The sequence below is a fragment of the Aphelocoma coerulescens genome, chromosome 2, assembly GCF_041296385.1.
Source record: "Aphelocoma coerulescens isolate FSJ_1873_10779 chromosome 2, UR_Acoe_1.0, whole genome shotgun sequence".
Lineage (NCBI taxonomy): Eukaryota > Metazoa > Chordata > Aves > Passeriformes > Corvidae > Aphelocoma > Aphelocoma coerulescens.
The window spans coordinates 99,981,774-100,004,439 of record NC_091015.1 but is presented as its reverse complement, the minus strand read 5'-3'; the positions used below and the strand labels follow the sequence as shown (position 1 = coordinate 100,004,439).

At 38.4% G+C, this 22,666-nt stretch overlaps 1 protein-coding gene across 2 annotated transcripts in view; it reads left to right on the top strand.

Annotated features, from left to right (window-relative positions):
• TMEM245 (transmembrane protein 245) overlaps positions 1-22,666 on the top strand; it is a 79,360-nt gene that overhangs the window by 44,367 nt on the left and 12,327 nt on the right. For both annotated transcript variants that reach the window (XM_069004151.1, XM_069004152.1), the window contains 3 exons: positions 2,397-2,519; positions 6,375-6,520; positions 22,548-22,648. In XM_069004151.1, coding sequence (XP_068860252.1) covers positions 2,397-2,519; positions 6,375-6,520; positions 22,548-22,648 — 370 coding nt within the window. The remainder of the gene's footprint in view (positions 1-2,396; positions 2,520-6,374; positions 6,521-22,547; positions 22,649-22,666) is intronic.

The following is a 22,666-nucleotide window of genomic DNA, read 5'->3' as shown; positions in this document are numbered from 1 at the left end:
GGAGAAACATCATATTTTGAAGTAAACTGCTATAGTCCCACTAATTGTGCTTTTCTCTGGCAGATGGAACAAGCTCCTCTCTTTGTGAATTCTCACTGGTGTCAGCTCAGCTTATGTGTTGCAAGTGAGGGCCTTAAGAGTTGCTGTGATTTGTATTTAGAAGACTGTTAAATCAGGCTAGTTTTACTCTCTAGAGCAAAACTTGACTAGACCAATTTTCATTACCAATGCACTTCATGCTAATGGTTTGCTTTACAGTCTCCTAGTTTTATCATTATGTATTCCAAGTGGTCAGTCCTTAGCAATCATGTCCTACATGAGCTGTGAGGACAAAATACCATCATGATGGTGCTGTGTAGTTGGCACCAACAGAGGCTGTCCTTAATGGTCTGAGTCACAGGAGTCTAAATGAGCTGGCTCAAGAGCTCTTAGGTATGGACAGCTGGAACTTAATGGACATCATCTTCCCTCAAATTAAGGAGCTTGTCCTTTCATAAAGTGTTTTTATTCTGGACAACTCCTGCCCCTTGACCTCTGCCCTGGACTATCTGCTGTCATACTTGGGAGAAGTATTAATTTTCCAGGTCATGACATTTTCCAGGCCTTGTCCTGTTGTTTGCCTTTTGGGGTGTTTTTCCCCTTTCTTAGCTCCTACCTCATTTTCTTGAAGGAAAAGCAGTCTTCCTAGCTCTAAAGGTTGTGCATCTTCAATGCCTTCTTACTCAAAGCACTGCTCCTGTTTGAGGGGCCTTTGTTTTCAACCTGTGTCCCTATTTTCAAGGCCTTTGCTGCTGTTCTGTGATTAAACTCCACATTATAACAGAAGACCTGTGGCACAGAAGCTCCTGTTCACACACCAAGTTCTTGTAACAGGCTTAAATATCTGGGAGGGGAACCTTGCATACCATTTAAGGCCTGCTATTAGCAATGATAGCACTATCTTTACTCAATACCAACTGGAAGGCCTCTGCTTTGGCTACAAACCATTGCCTCAGAATTCACTGTCCTCTGTGTTTACAGTCCTCACAACATAATGTTACCTGGGGGCTGGATGAGCTTACAGCACTGCTGCACCCCCAGGGTGAATTCGTAATCCATAGAAGAAGCAAAGGAACAGGTACCAGTGGGAGAACATTTTTCAGCAGCGTCCTCTTCATTTCTAACCTCACTTGAATTCTCAAGAGAGACTAATAAAATCTGTGCAAAAGATGAGCTTTGACATTCATAATTCCCATTGAATAGTAGGAAGCATGAACTAAGTAGGTCTTTCTGGTTTTAATTCCCTGTCATTTCCCCCAGCACTTACGCCCTCTCAAGTTCATGCTTAATAAATTAAGTTTGATATGATTCACTCACTTCTAAAGGAGAGGTGATCACATGGCTTACACTCCTTTGTCTGCTTTATAAATGCTGTGTACTGGGGAAGGGTTTTTTTGGTTTTAGGGGAGTTTTGGTTGGTTTTGTTTTAATTCAGTCTTATTTCCGTTTGTTAAACCAAGACTAACAGTTGCTAGTTTTGAAGTCTTCACTTACAACTTTGAACCTGAAGGGCTTTTGTGTCAGAGCTTTACAGTTTTTCCAGTTACCTTAGTTAACCTGAAAGAAGATTTGTTTGTGACCTTGCTGCTTTTATTTGTTAGAATCACTTTGGCTAATACATTCTTACTGTATTCCTTCTGGATGAAATACATATTTGAAACTGGTGTGCATTGCATTTAGGATGCCTCCATGTTCCTCCTTTTGATGCATCAAAACTAGTCTTTACTGTATGTAACCATAAGCAATCAGTTCCCCAAGCCAGTACAAATTTTAATAGATTATCTAAGATTGTTTGATTTATTTTTCATAGTTACTTGACTAACTGATGCATCCTTACTCAAAATCACAACTTTTGCATTTCTCTGCAGATATTACTAAAAACATGAATTTCATTACCATGAAAGCTTTTAAAAACAAATTTATTGAAGCAGCACTTTTAGTATTTGATTTGAAGCTTCAGATTTATTTCTACCTTGTGGTGTTACTCCTTGTTCTTTGTGTCTTAACATTTCTGCTTTTGAAAAGGTGATCTCAAGGCAAGATCTGCTTGACAGCAATGTTAATGACAATAAAAAGTGTCACGACATCTAGTTTTTTTGCAATTTTGCATAATAATTTTGAATATTGGGAGAAAAATTCCAAAACCTTGTAATCAGCTGCATAGAAACTTACCTTTGGTAAAGTAGACATTTTCACTTGATAGAACCTGCTGTAGTGTAGGTGTGAGGGAAGATGATTTTTTTAAAAAAGTCTTTTTTGTATAGCTTGATGGAGACAAAACACTCAGTAAGTAGTTCTCTGCCCTTGCTAATAGCATCCAGTGCCTGACTTTGCTTTACTTCTCCCTTGTTTTTCAGATCCTGGAGTCTCTGTGGATCGTGATGAGTCGCAATGTGAGCCTCTTGTTTACTACGGTTACAACATTAGTGACAATCCTCTTCCACAGTGGCACAGCTCTTCTCAATTTCGTGCTTTCAGTGGTAAGTGGTATGTCATTGCTTCACATGACCCATTTTACTGGAAAAGCCTAATTGCACATGTTGTAACAATGAAAACTCAAACCTAAAGCATTGGAAACATCTTCTAAACTTACCTAATACCAAAATTCTTTTAAGATTTTGCAAATTCCGTACCTGTCTGGGGGCATTCTAGACAGAGGGCAAGATCTGTGTAACTTTTATGTTAGGAGGTAGTAAGTCTTCCTGTCATTTTATTAGTTGAAAATTCTTGTTTCAGGCCTTGAAGATACTAAGCTGTAACTTGTGATATCCTACATTAACTGCTGAAGTCTTAGGGTGTGTCCTCATAAGCATATCCCTGTACAAGTCATTGCTTTCGGAAGATGGAAAAAATTGTTACAGGGGAATCAGCAATTTGTTCTCTAGTTGTCTTCCATAAAAAAAAAGATTGCATGAGAGTATTTTATTTCTTCCTTAGTCCACAACTTCACCCAACATGGCACATTTAAAACTGTGTCTGAAAAGTTAATGTACAAAAATTGCAAGCTAATTGCCAATGATTTCAAGGCACTCAGGCTCAGACACAAAATTTATCTTTAGATGCCTAATGACTTAGATCAAGTTCATTGCATGCTGTTACTGTGATGCATGATCTGACTTTTTGTCTGCCAGCAGGGTCCTGCCTCTTGCTGGGGCACTGTGCAGTCAGCTGGTTTAGCAGAGGTAGTTGGGATCTTGCTGTGCTGGAATTCTTTTAAAGATTAGATGCTTGAACTGTACTCTTATTTTTTAATATTTCAAGTTTCCTAGTTGCTACAGAAAAGTTTTTACTAGTTTGGAGTGGCACAAACTATCCTAAATTTTCCAACAAGATAATACTCAAAGTGGTTAGTTTTTCTACTGATTACATTTCAGTCCAATTTTAGTCATCTTGAATAGAAATTAAAACACTGAATTTCATTTTGATAAAAGGTTTAAAAGTTTGTACTTTAAAACGTGGAAATAATGGACACTTTGTTCAGAACCTCCATTTTGAAAAATACGTCTTCCATCAAAATGTTCAGTCGGAACGTCAGTCAGTGTAGCACATCCATGCACAATCCAGTAAGACTCTTCAGATCCTCACCAGGCTTTTGAAAACTGATTATTAGTTATGGAAGTGTCACTTGTATTTCACTTCTGAATACCAGTTCCTGTCTGCACATGTGCACGTGGATGTATGTATATGCCTTTGTGCAGGTGTATAAATATGCACGTGTGTACTCACACGTGTTCCTATTCTGTTACAAAGATTGGAAAAGCTCCATTTGGCTGATGGGCATGTACAGTCCTGCAGGGAATGCGCAGATTTTGTAAAACACACAACTAAACAAACAACCAGAAAACCCAAAACAAGCAAAAAACTCCCAACAAACAAAAACCCTGAAGCTTTACAGCAGAAAATTGAGTATGAAAAGCAGATACAAAAGTGTTTACTGAATCACTGGACCTGATGCACAAGTAATTAGGTTGTATGTTTCTTGGTATCTGTGGAAATGCTGAATTATCAGCTGGAAGAGAGTGTTTACCCAGAGCTTTCTCTTTGAATTCAGTCTATCCCTCCTCAAATTAGAGTATTTAATGTTTGCAGCTACAGAACAAATTCTACAGCATGAAATAGTAATCCATCAACTGTTTAACTATGGAAAAGTCTTACTGGTTTGTATTTGGTAAATTATTCCTTGTAGGCATTGGCAGGATCTTGAATTGTTGCTTAGGAAACAATTTAGGTATCTCAGATATCCTGTAAAAGAGGTCTGAAAACTTATAGCCTCCAGTTGCTCTAAGATAGTACATACCTTTTGCTGCTGAAAGTAGTATTGAGGCTATTCTACTTGTTGGAAGAGTCAGTGAGCCATTTGATAATATTTTATTGTATTCAGTGACTACAGCTTCTTTTTGCATTTTTACACCTATTGTGCTAAAGGAAATACTTTAATTTCCTAAAAGACAGATATTCCAAAATTCAGTTAATTTTGTATGGTGCTGTGGTTACATCCATCTTCTTTTAGCAGAAATTGAGTAGGGTTTGTATTTTTTCCTAGCTTGTAGTTCAGCTTAACACCATTTTATTCCACTGCTGTTCATTCCCAGCCATCGCTTTGGCTTTGACACTGCTGGTGGGTACATCTATCTTGTATCTCCTTAAGAAGGCAAGTTTCTTCTGTAAATACTGGGGAAGAACAGTCAGGATAAGCAGCTATTATACTTACTGTACTTAGAGCAATATGCTGCTCTCTGTGTTGAAAACTGCATGTGCAAGAAGGATCTCTAGGCTGAGCTCAGTGAAAGGAAGACTCAGCATCATCTGGGTGCCTGCTTTAGTATAGAGTTTTCTAGTGAAATCAGGAAATATTACAGTAGCTTAGGAGAAATGGCAGAGCCCATCAAGGAAGAAAAATAACCATAATTGCAGAATTAAAAGGGATGTTAAAATGTGATTCAAGTTTTAAGATTCTCTCATTTGAAACTCTGACAAAGCATAGCTTATACTGCTACTGGCACTAGACTATTTCCCATTAAAACAAAGCTTAATTATTTTTATTATTTTTTAATCTCAAAATGAATGTTAACAGCATGCTGTTTAAATCTGCTGATATGACTTGTTTTATTAGCTAGATTGGTTTATCACCCAAGGCAGAAGCTAAACACCTGGGAAGATGTAATATAGCCTAAACCAATTTATGACATTTTGGACAGGGGTCACTATAGGTGAGTAGTTGAGTGTGACCTTCCAGTTAAAGTCTGGGAGGGTAGAGTTGGGGGAAAATGGTAGTAGCATTTTACTGAGTATAGAGAAATTAGGAACAGAGACAGATGCCATTCTTGAGATTGGTAATGAAATACTGCAGTGCTCTCTGCATTTTGTTTTCTGAGCATCTTCAGAGAGAATGAAGGAAAAGAGCATGAGGTGTCTGCAAACTGGATAAAATGCTTGAAAGTAAGAGACTTATGGAAGTCAGGCTGTTTGGCTCATTAAAAAAAGATTAAGATCTGGTTTATTCTAGAATATAAGTAGATTGGAAAAAAAGAATTCTTTCTAATCTTGGGAAGAGAGAAGAAATATCTGAAACTTGTAGATGAAGCAAATATAAGCCATAGTTTACATTTGGAGCATACAAAATGGATTTTTCTTGTTCGAGGTATTCTGTTTCATGATGGACACAGTTTGTGATTTATGCTTACCCAAGAAGTTGCTGAGCCCACTGACAGGAAAATAAGAGAAATGTACTTGACTGCCACATAGAGGAAGCTAATCCAATCTTATTGTAATTTTTTTGTCTTTTAACTGAAACAATGGAACTGCTATCACTTCTGCTGAGACTCATCATCAAACTCACAGAAGGAATATTCTCTTAGGATTGCCAGCGTAACATAAAATGTATGGTTGTGAATTTTTGTGTAATTCCTATCTGATACCCAGCTGCATAATGACTCTTGAGATAGCCCAAATTTATTTGGCACTTTTGTTTGCTTGTTTTGAGAATAGATGTAACTATTCAGCAATTTTTTGATCTGTTAAACATGCTGAAAAAGAACCAAAAAACCCCACAACTAGAATGTTTATCAGCATTCTAATTGTTTGGTCTAGATGTGACTTTGGGAAGAGGCTGAACAGAGGCAGAAGTTCTATAATGTCTGGCTGTGAATATTAAGTCCTTTGTGGAGCAGGGGATAAAATTACTCTTTCAGATCTGTGTGTTTTTCTAAATCCAGGCTTGTGGAAGAGTATCTTATTCCTTTCCAGTAAAATTCAGTATCTGAAGCATAGCTGCATACTCTAATTCTGTAAAGTATTTATTACCTTTTAATTTAAAACTTCAATTTGTTTTGCAGGTGATTTTTCTGACCACGCTGTTCTACCTGTTGAGCTCCAGTGATGAGTATTACAAGCCCGTAAAATGGGTGATAAGCCTGACACCTTTGTCTCAGCCAGGTCCCTCCTCAAATATAGTTGGCCAATCTGTGGAGGAAGCAATAAGGTATCTTGCTTATTTCTTGCCCTTTCTTTAAAATTCCTTTTTAAATTTGATGTTCAACTGCAAATAATTAACAATTGCAACAGCTTGTGTTTCAAAGATGAGTTGCAAATCTCAGAGATTTCAAGAACCTAGCATCAATGATTTTTTTTCCCCTTTGATTGTTGATAGAGCAATTTGATTGGACTTGGCTAAAAAAATTTCAGAGATCTGTGAAGTCATGTATACTAGTGTTTAGTAAAACTGCTACACCCATGACATCCCTAACTCATCAGGCAGCAGTGTTTGCAATTGTGTTGGCAGTAGCTGCTAGGGCAGCTCAGTAGGAGCAGATTTGTGCAGCAAAACAGTAGAAATGGAGGAACTGACATCCGTGCTGTACACATTTGAGAAGTACTTGGTTTGAAGTATTTTTTCTAATATGGGAGAATAAGTACCCATTTGTACCTGGAATGTATTAGATATGCTTCTGGAGTATATTTTCCAGTTTAATTTCATCTGAAAGAAATCTAGTTCATGAACTCCGTAAACCAAATTACCTCAAAGAGAGCAACAGGGGAGCGCTCTCCTTATCATACTTGGAACACTATTGTACTGCACCTACAGAGTACATTCATGGTGTTTCATGCTTAGTCACCAATCTTGTGTGTCAGCTCTAAACTTCTTCAGTAACTGAAGAAGGATTTTGTATGTTTTTAGATATGGTTCACAAAGCTATTTTTGGGGTGGTGTACTAATGTTCATTCGTCACAGATGAATGAAATCACCAGCTTTCACCTGTTAGCAGCTTGAAACACTAACATGCTGGTAGTGTAATAAACAAGATTTTATATAATGTGTTTAAATCATAGTGTACTTTTACAAAAAAGTTGATGGTCTGGGCAAAGTGAACAGACTCCATGCTAAATTCTGTATGGCCATTGCCTCTTATACCACTGCTTTCTGTGTCATCTTGTGCATATGTACAATACAAGAGTAAGCTTTAAACTGGGGAGGTATTAAAGTGCTTTCCAAAATTGCTAAGTGATTGCCATTTTAACAATGGGAAAGTTATATTAAGTTGTGTAGGGTCTTGAACAACAGTGCTAACTGCTGTAGTCATTTGAAATGAAGGGGCAATTCAGGCAGAAAACAACAGATTTGGAATTCTGCCAAACAGTTAATAGCCCTTCTCTTGAGTGACTACTATTGAGTTTTCATTGATCACATGGTTAGTATCTCAGTTCTATCTTTTCTGAATAGTGTGAGCAGATTTAGAAACTCATACTTGTCTCACAAGTTGTTCTCTTTAGCCCATTCTAGAGGGGAACAGTGTGAAAACCTAGGATATGGTTTATCTGGGCATGGATACTATGTGAGGAGGATTGTATTAAATGCAGTTATAAGTTTACAGATATGTGACTATGACAGGTATTTATCAGAATTAGAATGGAGGAAAGAAAGAAAATAATTTTAGAAAAGCCACAGGAAAATGAGTAGGATAGAGCCAGCATGCATCAGTAACTGCAAATATGATGAGCAAAAGCCAGTGTCTGAGAATCTGGAGAATGTGGAGCAGCTTGTCATACACAAGGGATCTCCGTCTGTGTATTCACTAAGGTAGCCTGAATCAGTCATTCATATTTGTTTGGAGCGCCCTGTACTTGGTGCCTTATTTGAATTCTTTGGAATGATTCTTCTGAGATTTTCAGAAGTTCCTCACTTCTCAGTTGTACCTAAGGATTTATCCTAATGGTTCTCAGTTAGCGTGCATTCCACTCCAGACTTACTGTGATCTTCAGTACGTAAGTATGGCGAGTACAGTAACAATTTCTCAAGAGTTTATGCATGCCTAATCTGTTGCCTTATGAAAAACAATTGCTACTTCAAGCCCTTTCTTTTGTCACAAAGTAGCAATTACTCTTTCCTTTTGGAGATGAGTTGTTGCTGCAGGGTTAGGAACCTAAAAATGGCTTCTTCACCTACCTCATTTGTAAATGGCATGCGAAATGAATGTTAGTGCTCGGTGGTAGGATGGAAGAGGCTTCATTTGTGTTATGAATTTTGTCAAACAATGAAACATCTGTAATTACTTTCATCATTAGACTATGACAGCATTACACAACATGAATTCACCCTCAAAATATCCATGCTTTCAAGTAGACCAAAAAGATTAAGTTAATGAATCTCAAAAGTCACCAGCTGTGTTCCAGCTCCCACCACTGTTCAGCAGGACACAGCATGTGCACAAAGCTAAGACAGCATCTAACTAGTCCTGTCTAGAGGGCAAGGATCCTCCTAGCAAGAGATAGACTTAATCTCTCTGTTGCTCATAAACCAAATGACATAAAAACAATAATCCTCCAAGTTGTCAGTCACTTCTGTTGCTCTTTTACTTAAAATGTGTTTGTGAAAAGCACTAGGAAACTTGGATGTAATCAGAGAAGTCTGTTCCCTTGTGTGCTTTGCCATTTATTTCAGAGGAAAAGGGCAAGGGGAAAGAAGAGGAGGGCACTTGGCAACTCATTTCTGTAGCTCAAGAAATCCCTTAATTTAAAGATGTTACCCAGCAAGCTCTTAAATAAACCAAGACCTTTTCCCATTTCAATTTCTCTCATCGGAACTGTGCTGTGTTTTTTTATTTTATGGACTATAAGTAGCTATACATTTTATAAATATTTTTCTAACTCCCTTCATGATGAATTTGCAAATACAGTGACAGTTCTCTGTTCACACAAATAGATTTATGAGCTACAGAGGGGTAAGAGCAGCTTTCCAGGCTGCTTTGAGCCAAGTGTTGAATCTCACTGTTTCTGTCAAAATACCTCAGATTATAAATTTGAACTTGAGTAGTGGGAAAAAATAGATGCAGCTGTAGTGACACGATAGGAGTTTTGAAGAAGCTGAGTGTAATCCAAGAACTGCCTGCTGCAAACCATGGGATGAATTCCCCTCCTGGCCTTTGATGGGAAATTCATTCATCCATTCTGCCAGGGAGGCAGAATGCCAGCAGCATGTATCAGGTAGTGGGATCGACCAGGGATTTGATGAAGCATCATGCCATGCCTGAGCCAAGAGCTTGTTTGGCAAACCTAGGGGTCCAAAGGCAGAGCCATGAAAGACAGAAGCTGGCTTGGATGCACCAGCCAGCACAGCTCCACCAAGGATAAGTTGTGCTGGGAATAGCATACGCCTTGCTTTGAGGAGGTGACTGTCCTAGTGGGACCAGGGGAGAGCAGTGACTGCCACTTACACTGACCTCAGCAAGTGACAGCCTCCAGTAACCAGCTGGGTGAGCATGAACAGTAGAAGGGGATGGCTGTAGGAGCACTGCTGTGTGCTCAGCAGGACAAATTCCTGTGGAGATGCTGCTGGTGATGTAGAAACAATTGTGGGAATGCTGCTGGTTGTGGGGTGACTCAGGGCAGTGGTGGGGCTGATGCTGGTTTGAAGTCAAGACTTGGGTGGTGGTTGGACAGGTTACAGGTTATGGGTGTCCCTTCCCATCTGGGGAAGGCAGGACAGCTGATGGGAATGTCCCTTGCCACGTGGGGAAGGCAGCAGCTTGACGGAAGAAAGGTCCTCCTCTCCCCAGTCCTTCAGGCCTCAGTGCTGAAGAGATGGCACCTCTTCATGAAGGGAAAGAAGGGGCCACACATCCCTTGACAGTCAACAAAATAACTGTTTTCTAGGTCTCTCTCAGGACTGGAGGGCAAAAGGCAACCCAAGGGATGGTCTGCTGCTGGTTTGGTCTTTTCCCAGATTGTGGATGTGACTGTAAGCTGGGCAGTTGCCCTTGCCCCAGATACCTGCCTTTGACTGAGTTATCCCAGTTCTCACAGGCAATGCTGCCTGCCTCCAAGCAGCCCTCCAGATGGGAACCAGCAGTGTTTGGGCTATAGAACAAACACAGATTTGCAAATTGGTCATAAACCAGTTTTCCCAATTTTCAGTCACTAAAATGCTCCTATGATTTTGGACTAAACACTTGTGTGTGCTTTGTTGTCATATATTGCATTTGCTTCTCCTCATTGTTTGCATCTTGTGGAAGGCAGAGTTTAATCTACAGGGAAGAGGAGAGTCAGTAGTTGTGTGGTGATTCCCTAAAACGCAGTAAAAAACCTGGGAGAAAGATCAGTACCAATGGCATATGTCACCAAAGGGATTTCTGACTGATGTATGAAGTACTGGTTCTCTTTCAAATCAACTGACTAATTCAAAATTCCATGCTGGAATTTCATGTGCCATTGCCTGTAAATGAGGTGGGAAATAAAAATTTAGGGAAGTTATAATAATCCTAAATACTGTTAATGCCTCAGCAGTAAAAGAGCTTCTGTTCTCTAGTAGTTTTGGTCCTTCATGGCCAGTTGGTTTATCTGTTTCCCCTCTTCTTGGTTTGCAATCTCAGGTCTTTCTCAGTCTGATTCTGACTTTCCTGATGTGGCCACATTTCATTACTCTTTTTTCTTCTTGATAAATTCATAAATTCTTCATTTGTCCTTTGCATTTCATCCCTCCACGGTTCTGTCCTTTTTTGTTGTTGTTGCTTGGGGTTTGTTTGTTTGTTTGTTTGGGGTTTTTTTGTTAATTTTTTTTCCGTTGTTTTCCATATTGCATAAGTGGGTATCAGGAAAAAAATGTGATGAATTACAAAGGTAATATTTCATTATGTGCAAGAGTCTCCCTTGACTGACAGTGGTGCTTAGTTGCCTGTGAATATAGTAAATACATTATTTACTTTCACTGAAACCACTTAAAGTCAGCCATAGGAATCTGAAGAAAGGGGGACAGGGAGGGGAGTGGTGACTGTAGCAGAAGGGTTATGCCAAAGTAGGTTCAGCTGCAGGAATTCTTATGGCACCACCCTATCAGGTTTAGGAAGATGACTTGCTTTACAAATATGAAGACCACTTGGGCCAGTTTACTGTATTTAGATGATTTTAGTTCTCAATAGTAGTTAGTGAAATTCTTCGTTGTAACTACAATTAATAATGTAGTACTTTGAAGGTTGAGGGGAATCATTATCTGCCCATTAACAGTGTGAGGTTTGCTTTATTCAGAAGGGTGGTTCATGAGTCGCCTGCTTCACTGCATAAGTAGGAAAATTATATTCTTTACCCCTTAAAAAGGGAGGGGGTGCTCTTGTCTGGATTTTGATTTTTGTTTTGTTTTTGTCCTGAATGGATGAAGCAGTAATTCTCCAGCTCACAGGTTTCCAAGTAGTAGCATGCACACCTTTGCCTGAACCATTTTCCTTGCCCTGAGCAGCATGTTGTTCTCTTCCTGAATGCACCATACCCTTCTTCCCCGAAGCTCCCATTCTGCTTGCTCTGGTGGAGATATTGCACATTACTAAGTTGCATGTTCTCACGGCCTCAGTGCAATTTAGTGTGTGCGATACTTTCACATGAGTGCATGCACACGGGTATGGCTGTGGCTTAAAGTTACTGCAGCTTTCAGTTTTGGTGGGGCCTAATTACGTTGTGAAATGGTCTTAAACCCCAATTAGTACTTTGAGTGATGCCTTGAAACATGTGTTAGTGAAAGTTTGTTCTGTAATGCCGGGAAGATGAGTACTGTTTGTTTTCAGTCTGAGAAAGGTTATCATTATTTGCTTCATTTTCTTCATTTGCCATGCACACCTCAAATTTGATCAGATTTTTCATTGGTTATAGAAAAGTCACTTAAAATAGTATGTATTTCTTAAGAGGAAATTGTTACACTTAGCTGAAATCGGTTGCAAAGTCAGAAAAAGGATTTGATATGAAAAAAACCTATAGTGTCTTGATGGATGAAATAGGTTCTCAATGAAATTTTAACTTTTATTTATTAGCATCTAAAGAGATCTGAAATGAGCTAGCATGCAAACAAATGAATAAACAAACAAACAAACAAAAAAAATCCCAGCTGTTTAAACATCTAATTGGTTGGCTGTGGCATCCTGGCAGTGATTATGGAGAAAATGAGACAATGATAAAATTCCCACAGAAAACAATAATCTTCCAGCATGTTAAGCTAATGCTTAGAAAAAGCAAAATGTGTGATCTTGTTTATTTTACTTCAACATTAATAATTTCTTTCAGATTAATTTTTCAAAGATAACTGTTAACTGATTATATTTTGACAGAATTTTTGCATGCAATGAATGTTCTTTAGTAGCAGGAGTTATCTCTTGCTGAAATCCTTTGTCACACGACTGCATTTAATAGGACCGTACTGAAATCTTTCAAGCTTTACTTAAAGTGTATGTTATGAGATGGGAATAGAATTGAAAAATACTGTGTCTTAATGTTTCTGTCTTAATCATGAAGTCAATGGCACCTGGCTTGTATCAGGAATAGTGTGGCCAGCAAGACCAGGGCTGTGATTGTTGCCCTGTACTCCACTCTGGTGAGGCCACACCTCGAGTGCTGTGTCCAGTTCTGGGCCCCTCACTGCACGAAAGACATTGAGATGTTGGAGTGTGTCCAGAGAAGGGCAGTGGAGCTGGTGAAGGGTCAGGAGCACAATTCTTATGATGAGCAGCTGAGGGAGCTGGGGTTGTTTAGTCTGGAGGAAAGGAGGCTTGAGGGAGGAGGCTTGAAGGGGGACCTTATCACTCTTTACAACTCCTGAAAGGAGTGTGGAGCCCGGTAGGGCACCTCTTCTCTGAGGTGACAAGCAACAGGATGAGAGGAAATGGCCTCAGGTGGTACCAGGGGACGTTTAAGTTGGACATTAGGAAGAATTTCTTCACAGAAAGGTTTGTCAAGCATTGGAATGGACTGTCCAGGGAGGTGGTGAAGTCACTATTCCTAGAAGTATTCAAGAAACAACCAGACATGCCGTTCACTGCTATGGTTTAGTTTACAAGGTAGTGATTGGTCAAAGGTTGGACTTGATGATCTTGGACGTCTTTTCCAACCTTAATGATTGTATGATTCTGTAATGAAATAATTGCCCAGTCTAAAACTGGGAATAACAGACATATTTTGTGTTTCATTATATTGAAGAAAGGAAAGCTTCAGCTGAGTTATCGGAAATAAAATTCAATATGGTCTGCAAATCTGTATGAGATGCTACATTGTTTCAGTGCATATGTGGAACCAAACTGACAGTAACCATAACCTGATCATCCCCGTGGGATAGATAGTAGTAGTTTAAGCTGCCTGTTTTAGAAGCAATAAACACATGACTTGCTCACAGTACTTTTTTAGTCTTAAATATTCTCATATTTGCAAGAAGAGCCACCCTAGAATTTGTCTTTACCCATATTTCCTTTTATATAGAAAATACTTGTTCTTAAACACAGCTGTCTTTGTATTGCTTTATGTACACATGATTTCAATCAGTTATTCAAATAATATTTCAAAGAAAAACAGACCTTCAAAGAAAATTTCAGAAAATAATTTATTTCTTATTCTTAGTCTTTACTCCAGAATTTACTTGAAACTATGAAAAAATGTTCATTATTATACATATTAATTTGGGTGAAGTATGTCACACAGTCTGTGAATTTAATCTGAATTTTGGAGTTTACTACCCCTAATTCACAAGATTATCTAAGTGCGTAACCTGGTGCTGAAACAGACAATTGTGTTCTCTCTGCCCTGCAGGCTGGTATCAAACACATTGAGAGGCTGCTAAGGACTCCTTGCTTTATCTGAGACAGGGCTGATATTTTGCCATTGGCTTCTTTCATATTCCAGGTGGCATGTTCTGTGTTCTAACAGCAGTTTGTCTTAGTGCATATTTCTAGTGTGTAATTCTGTGGCTGCCCAGTGTTTTTTAAGACTGAAGATTTCTGTAAACATGGAGGATGTAGGTTAGTGTGTGTGTGGGAACACTTTTAAACACATAAGTAGATTTTCCTGCAACCTTTAAGAATAAGGTAACTACATTGCATCTTACATACTAGTGTCCCTTAGTTATATGTTGCACTTAGGCTTTTGTATATATACACAACTTTTCTTTTACTACGGCACCAACTTTTTAAAATTCAGTTGTATGTCAGAACCTATTTGAGTGAAAGTTTAGTTGGTAATGACATAAGCTGTATCAGTAAAGAGAGTGATGCTTAATTTACATCGGGAATTTAGCTCAGCCAGTTAGTTTTTCTCTTTGCTTCTAAAGCAGGCTAACTGGGAGGCATGGAAAGACAAGGGTTGCTGAAAGACTTAATAAATATATAGGGAAAAGATCTTCCATCTGGTATTTCTAAGAATAAAAGTATACTATTAGAATTATTTTTATAATGTTGCAGGGTTCTATGCTTGCATATCTAATAATTCTTCATGTGTGTATTTAATGTTGCAGTATATGTTATTATAACCTTGGTTAGATTTCTGCTATCTAAAATACAGATCTATTGTAGTGTAAGAAGACAGCATGAAGTCTTACATAAAACTTCAGGATTTCCTGATATTTCAAAGATTTAACATCACAGCTTTAGCTTTTCCCTTTTTTTTCGAGCTGTAAGGTCAATCCATTATTTATTGTCTCCACCAAGATAAGCAGTGAAAATACCCCCTTATGCTTGTGTTTCATAATTTTATAATCAGAATAGTCAGAACAGTTTGGGAGTTTCTTAGTGTAAGACTGCAATGGATCTCAGGCAGTATTGACTCCAGCTAGCTGTTGCTCTCATTCATGAATTTTTCAAGCTAAAATGGGAATCTAAAGAATTTACTTCCTTACAAGTGGTGTGGAGAATAATAAATGTTAGTGCCAGTGCATGCTAACAGCTAAGTAAGGCTGAAGGGAAGAGAGAGTGCATATCTGAGCAGCAAAATATTAAAGGCCAAGGAAATGAGAAACTATCCTCTAAAAAGGTGAAGTTTCTGCTAAATAAATGAAAGGATCATAAACTTCAGCAGATAGAAATAGGCCTGAAGTGTGAGGGTGGGGGTGGTGCTGAGTTGGATTCATTTACTCAAAGCTCCACAAAATGCTATTAAACCAAAGTATAATTTTTCATATGCGGCAGGAGCAACAAGCAGTCAGAGGGCTGAGGGATGACAAGGAGTGCTCAGCAACCACAAGGCTGCTGCAGGTTGTTGCAGGGGGGAGGTAAATTGATGCTGTGGAGGTAAGTGGAGGGGGTCACATTATGAAACTCTTCTTATGGATGAGCTACAGCAGAATCTCTCAGAAATTACAGTGTCTGTAGAAGAGCTGTGTCTGTAGATTAAATAAGCAGTGGCAAATTGTTGGGAGTGACTGATGATAACTGTAGAAATCTCAAGGGCAAAATAAAAAAAAAAAATTGTTCCAGGGAACCCAGAAAGTACTAACTTGTAAGCTGGATATTGGTACTGTAAAGCTTAGTAGGAACTTAAGGACATGCCAGCACTTGGTGAATATGATTTAGTTGGCAAAGAATCAGCAGAGTTTTAACAGAAAGAAGTTCGGCCTTACTCCTCATGTTTTTTGAAGTGTGGGCAAGCAGGACTCTTAATAAGCTCATCTGTCTGCTATGTTCTACCAAAATTTAATAAAGGCTTTTTACAGTATCTCTTTCCTGAGACTTTCAAGGACAAGGAGTATTATCTATAAACAGGAAGAGGGTAGGTTTAAATTAGATATAAGGAAGAAATTCTTTACTGTGAGAGTGGTGAGACCCTGGAACAGGTTGCCCAGAGAAGGCGTGGATGGAGCAGGATTGTAGACAAACTCCGTTAGAGGAGAGCAGTGTCTGGGAGATAAAGTGACTGATGAAATGTAGCGTACATGAAAGTGATGCATGCGGGTGAGAACCAGTCCTAACTTCACACATAAACTCATTACTGCTGTGCTGACTCTTATCACTTGGGAGTTGTATTTTCTGGTGCACAGGCTAGCATAGTGCTTGGTAATATTAAAAAAACATCTGCCAGGCATGTCAAACATTAAGATATGTTACCACAGACCTGGACAACAGAAGCACAGAATGTTACTCCCGTTGTATGAAACTATGATTTGCCTGTACCCTGAGTTACTGCGTGCCATTCTGGTTTCTGCATCTCAAAAAGCTAGAAGTGCAACAAGACTGGTTAGAGAAATGAAGGCATGTATCAGTTTGGCTGGGAGGAGTGACTGAGCTGGTTAGAACTCTTCAGCCTGGAAAAAAGGATGTTGCACAAGTGAAGTTTGTAAAATCGGAACCAGCGTGAAAAGGATGACTGAGTTGGACTGCCTGTGGTCTCTTCTAGGATAAAATCTTAGTGTCACCAAAAAGCAAGCAGGCACTTCCAAAAAAAGTGTTGGTTCATGCAGCAGGCAGTAGGCATGGGTAGGATTTTGCAAAAGAATGCTGGAGTTGCAGCAACTTGCAGGATTGAACAGGAGGACTAAGAAGAGATATTAATTGATGATTAATTAATAGAAGGCCTGCATGAGGTTCCTAATATCCCCTGACATGAAAATAGAGGTTGGGAGGATGTTCAGGGGGGATTGTTGAATAGATTTGTCCTATTTCTTTTGTTCCCTTAGCATCTGCTTCTGGACTGTACTGGAGACGGGATGCTGGCTAGACAGATCTTTGGTCTGAACAAGTTTGCATTTTTATATGTTGTGTTCTAAGATCCATTTTAAGACTAGTTCAGTATTGCACTTAGTAATTGTCTATTCATGATAAAAATCTGGAAATGTTAGAACTAGGTGATTCAGAAATAACTGGTCCTTTCAAATGTGCTTCTCAGAAGAATAATTGTAAGCTTTTACAAGTACAGGCCAAAGTAGTAATTAAAAAATTATGACAAATACAAAAGGATTTTAAAGAAATAATCAGATGTAGAATTTCTTACAGGTTGCTATTTTTCATAGAATGTAGACATTTCTCTGTTAGAGAAGAAAGTCTGTGTGTTACTGTGTCCTTCAGACTGGTTGTCACTCTTTATTGATGTTTTGATAAAGTTATTGGAGCCTTGTCCTGCCTTGGGAGGTGTATGCAGTATTTGCATCAGTTATACTATCTGGAGGAACTATGCTTTGATACAAGACTGTATCACTTTTTCTGATTAGTGTCATTACTAGCCTGCATATGTTGGAGCTGTTTTGAACACTTGTATCATTCATGAGGAGGAATTAATTTCAGCAGCAAAACTGTTGAAATCTTGTCATGGAGTCATCTCTGAAAGTAATTTGCATATTTATATTGCTCCTGAGATGGTTTTACTCTGTCAAGAAACATGTCCTGCCACTTCTCCTTTATTCATAGCTGAAATCTATCTTAGTGCACTTTGCTTACTTTCATGTTTAATTTGAAACTGAAATATAAAGAGGGTCATTTTTTATCCCTAAAAGAACAGAACCCTTAAAGAGAGTCAAAGAACATCTTAAGAGGTTTTTTTCAAAAGGACTTTGAGTCATTTTATTCTTCAATGTTCTCCTGGTGATCACTTGAAATTTGGGGGATCATTGTAGAAGAATACCTTGGTCTTTCTTAAGATAATAGCTGTCACTGGCAGCTTATCTTTTGCAACAGATATTGGTGGTGTGTGAAGAAAGAAAGTTCTTCAGACACCACCAAGAGTCCTTTGGTTTTGAAGTTACAGTGACAGTGAGTGTTAGTTTCAGCTGGGGTAAGTACACTGATGTGTTCTTGCTCTCCAGCCAGGAGTGTACTGGCTTCTTTCCTGATGGGAATGCAGCTGTTTAAGCCACTGCTTATGAGTTGGCTGGGGAGTAGAGACCTGAGCTATGTTTTAGTAAAAACTAACATATCATAAAATCATTGTCAGCTGAATTCATTGTAAAAGGTGTCATGGCACATAATGGAGACTGTGCTGGCAGGTAGACAGAGGAAGGGTCATCTGGGACAGAAGTGAATCTGGAGAGCAGAGGAATGGGAAGGCTCCTTTCCTGTGACACTTCTGAGCTACCCTGATCTGAAATAAATTGTGAAACCATGCTGTGAAGTTTTGAATGCATTTCATTTTTATTTTGAACTCTCTACTTTTAAAATGTGACAGTTGTATTCTCAGAAGAAACTGAATAGCTGAAATCTCTTAAAGCATCATTTTCAGTTAGTCAGCTTTCTATACAGAAAGATTTTGCAACAAAGATACAGTACAATCCTTTTAGTGTCTACTAGAGAATATGGGAAATACCAAACATCAGTGGTGTGAGGAAGATGACAAAAGAGTGAAATTGTCTTTTTCTAACAGTGTATTTGGCTGAGGGTGTTCTGTTACCAAGCCTGCATTTTAATTGAATTGTAAACTGTTGTATGGCTTGTAAAGTGATGTGTAAGGCATTTAGAGAAATGTTATTTCTTGCAAACTTTTCCAAAGACAAATAGCACTTTTGTCTAGTTTTTAGTCTTAGGCCCATTCACAAGCCAGGGTTCATATGCCTGTTCATATAAGTTTAGTATAATAACCAGAAAATCCCTCTTCTGAACTCATGATATGCTTACTGTAATCTTTCTGGTAACTCAAATCCTCATTATTTCAGCCCATATGCTCTTCTTTCCTTCAGTGCTCTGGGAACAGAGAGATCTAGAAAATCAAATTAACTCTGAGGTCAAAAAATTCATGATCTGAGCTGAAAGGCTCTTTTCAGCTGCGGTTGTTGCAGCATTAGGTTGAAATTTTTGAAATCTCATTGTGTCAATAAAAGTGAATAGACTTTACCATCAGCCTCTGTGAAGTGAACTGAAATTCAGGTGGACATACATTTGATATAAACTACAGTAGTAATAAAAGGGAAGCTCCAGACTTTTTATGGCCAATCAGTAAAAGAAAAAAAAAATCCACAAAACCCATAAAATGAAAAGGTGGCCCTTTTCCTTGTGGAATCTACAAGTAAATTCCCTAGCTTAGGGAAAGAACTTAGTAGAAGGAACTACTTTTGTACCCAAAAAAAAAAAAAAAAAGTAGTCCAGCTGTGCCAGAAGCATTTCACAGAAGTTTCTTCATTTTTAATCTCAATAATGTGAAGCATGACCCATGTTCTCTGATTTTTTTTTTTTATATTTTACATGCTTTTCAAAACTCTATAAAATAGAATACGTATGTCTAAGTATGCCTTATGCCAAACTGGCATTAAGTGCTCATAAATTACACATTTGCAGATGTCAGCTCTTGCAGGTAAAGTGGTTCATCCAGATACAGTGCCAAAGTGAGACGTGAGCAGCAATCAGATTTTCTGATTTCTGAATCATACAATTACTCTTGTATATAAAAGGAAGCTGTATGTGTGCCAGTAATGTATTAAGAGATGAAACTTACTTACTGTCACAATTACACCAGGAAGGCCTGCATTTTACAGATGGTAATAAATTCATGGAGCACTGGCACTAGCATACCTCATGATCTTTAAGGTCTGGTGTCTCAGGTGCAGACTAGCTGAAGCAAACTGCTGATAAGATTCTGGTTAGTGTTTTCAGAAATTTTTTTTTTGCTGCCTTAACTGTGAAGAAAAATAGATAGGAATTTCCAGAGACTTTAAGATAATGATTTTTAGTTTTTGTGGCAGTTACCAGAAAGTAACAAACAGGAGTTTTCAGAGACTTTAAAGTTCTCCTGGTCCACACCTGCCACAAAGTAGAATCCCTTGTACCTTTTTTATGACGTTTTATAACTTTAGTTGAGGCAGACACAAACCAAGGGGAAGGAGAGGAGGAGAATTAAACTAAGTGTAGCCTCCTCTGGCTTCCTGCTTGACCACTTCCCAGCTTCCCAGCTCTGTGTGATGCCTTTCCCTCTCAGCTGTGTGTATTAGCAGTACAGAGCCAGAGAGATGCTGTACTGTTCTACAGTCTTTCTGAGGTATGCACTGTTTGGCCATTGAAATATATTCCATGTCAGCTTGCAGAATGACATCAGACCAGGACTACCTCTTAGTCCTGGACTAATTTTTCTGTTGTTCTACTAGTGCATCTGACTGCCAAGTCCTTGAACTGCGACTAAGAAAGTAACTTATTTTATAGACACCTTCAACATTTTTCTTCCCTGGCTTGCTGTCTCTCTTTGGGTTACCATAAAAGCACTGTTTTCCCTTCTTTTGTAGTCTCTCTGGGAATATCGGTACTACAGTACAGAAAACAGCTCTTGGAAAAAATAAGGAGATACTCAAGGACAGTTAAAAATATTTTTGACAACTGTGATGTATTGGTGCCACAGTTCCTGTTTGATAAGAAAAATATTTGCTTGAAGATCACTGCACAGGTTCTCCTTAGAAAGATATTATGCTCCTATGATATCCTCAGAAAGAGTAGACCTTGGGTAAATGTCACAGAAAATGCAGAAAAGTAAGACTTTTGAGTAGCTAAAGTATTCAAATATCTTGAATTCTTAATGCAAACTCACATTTAGCATTCTTACTGTAGCCTTGGGTTTGGGGATTTTCTTGCCTCCTTGCCAAATTTTTTTTTTATGTCTGAATATTCTTTTCTTATAACTCAAATACAAGTGAGTGTGTCACTCTTCAAAATCTGTAGATTTTATATATTTTGGTGTGGCTTTCCATTTTAATATAATAGAAGTTTATGTAAACTGAGAAGTATTGAGGCTTTTGGTTACTGAGGCCACCACATATTTGTAAATATTCCCTCCCTTTCTTTATGCACCACATAATTCTTGCCTGTCAAAGGTTAGAGTTGTTACTTTAGGTCATTCTTTAAAGCTTGCTTTTTTCTGTATTTTCCCTTTCCCTCTTTTGGAGGGAAAAATGGCTGACAACAGTTGTTCCTAGTTAGTCTGTTAAGAGAATCTCACATTTTGAACAGTAGTGTTGATGTGTGAGATTTAATATGCACTCATAACTTCCAGAGAATGAATTTTAAGTAAGATCATTTTGATTCTGAAGTCATTTAGAAATCTAAAAGTGATCCCTTAGGCAGGAAACGAGGGCAAAAATATTCACACTGCCTACAGAAATAAGAATGAGGATGGTGGCCAAAGTAGCAAAAACTGGGATGGGAGTCTTGGAATTCTTGCTAGTAGTTCAAAAAGATTCTACCTAGTAATTTAATATCAGAGAAGATTTCTTTCCTAGAAGGCTTTATGGACTCAATGGAGGAAGGAAAATGTGCTGTTACAGACTTTAGATCCAGAAAGGGCTGTTTTTCTATGCAGACTGTGTTCCCCTTCAAAGTGCAGTGAAAATCTTCCCACTCATCCTCTGGCTCAAAGATTTCTGTTGTATGTCTTCCTGTCCTCTTTGCCCTCTTGCCAGAGTTCCCAAAACTGCAAAGACACAATCAATGTAACTAAAAGCATGAATTATAAATGGGAACTTAACATCAGCAAACTTCACGTGTATCTTTGCTAAGAGGGTGCGTGTGCCACCCCTTCTGCAATGATGTAACTGTTAGGACTGTTCTGAGTTGTGAGACTCAGGGTGGTTTGGTTACTTGGATTCAGGCCAAAATAGTGATTTTTGGGAAAACTTCACTTCTCAAATACGGGTGAAAATCTGACACAATGCAATAATGAGATTTAGCAGTTTGAGATTATGGGTTTTGTGGCTGTACACTTAAGGCATGGGTTTCCAGTTCAGTTATGGGATACTCCATGTGTGTATACATCCTAGTGCTGTAAAAATTTCACAGCACTTAGCTGTTTGCTGAGAGGAGAACTTTGGGTGTAGATTCAGCAGGACTGAATTAGATTACCAGATTTACTATTTAGTTTTTAGTAATGTAACCTAGTAAGCAACCTAAAAGCTAGGGGGATCCAATGAAAAAAAGCAATATAGAAATGTAAGCAGATAAAGAAAATGAGTGAACACCTAGGAGTGGAAAAGAGGAAAGAAAAAGTACTTTGTATGTAGAATGGTACTGCTTCTCATAGAAAAAAGGTTATTTTTGATAGAGAATGTGGTCTGATACTTGAGCAGTTTCTTTCAAGGGATTTATCCCTGGAACCCCTTGGTTTTTGTGTCTAAATGCCTTTAATGACAGATGTGCTGAATATTTATTCTTCTCAGAGGGAACAGATGTATAAAGGGTTCAGTGCTACATTTTGAGATGTGTTATTTGTGGCGCTGATGGGTTTTCAGTTATTCAAAGTAACTTGTGTGTGTATCTTCATAGTTCTTGGAATCCTCTTGCAAATAAAAATTAACAGAGTTTCTTTGATTGTTTTAGAGGTGTGTTTGATGCTTCCCTCAAAATGGCTGGGTTCTATGGACTCTACACTTGGCTGACTCACACTATATTTGGGATTAACATAGTCTTCATACCATCTGGTAAGAATTTGAACAATT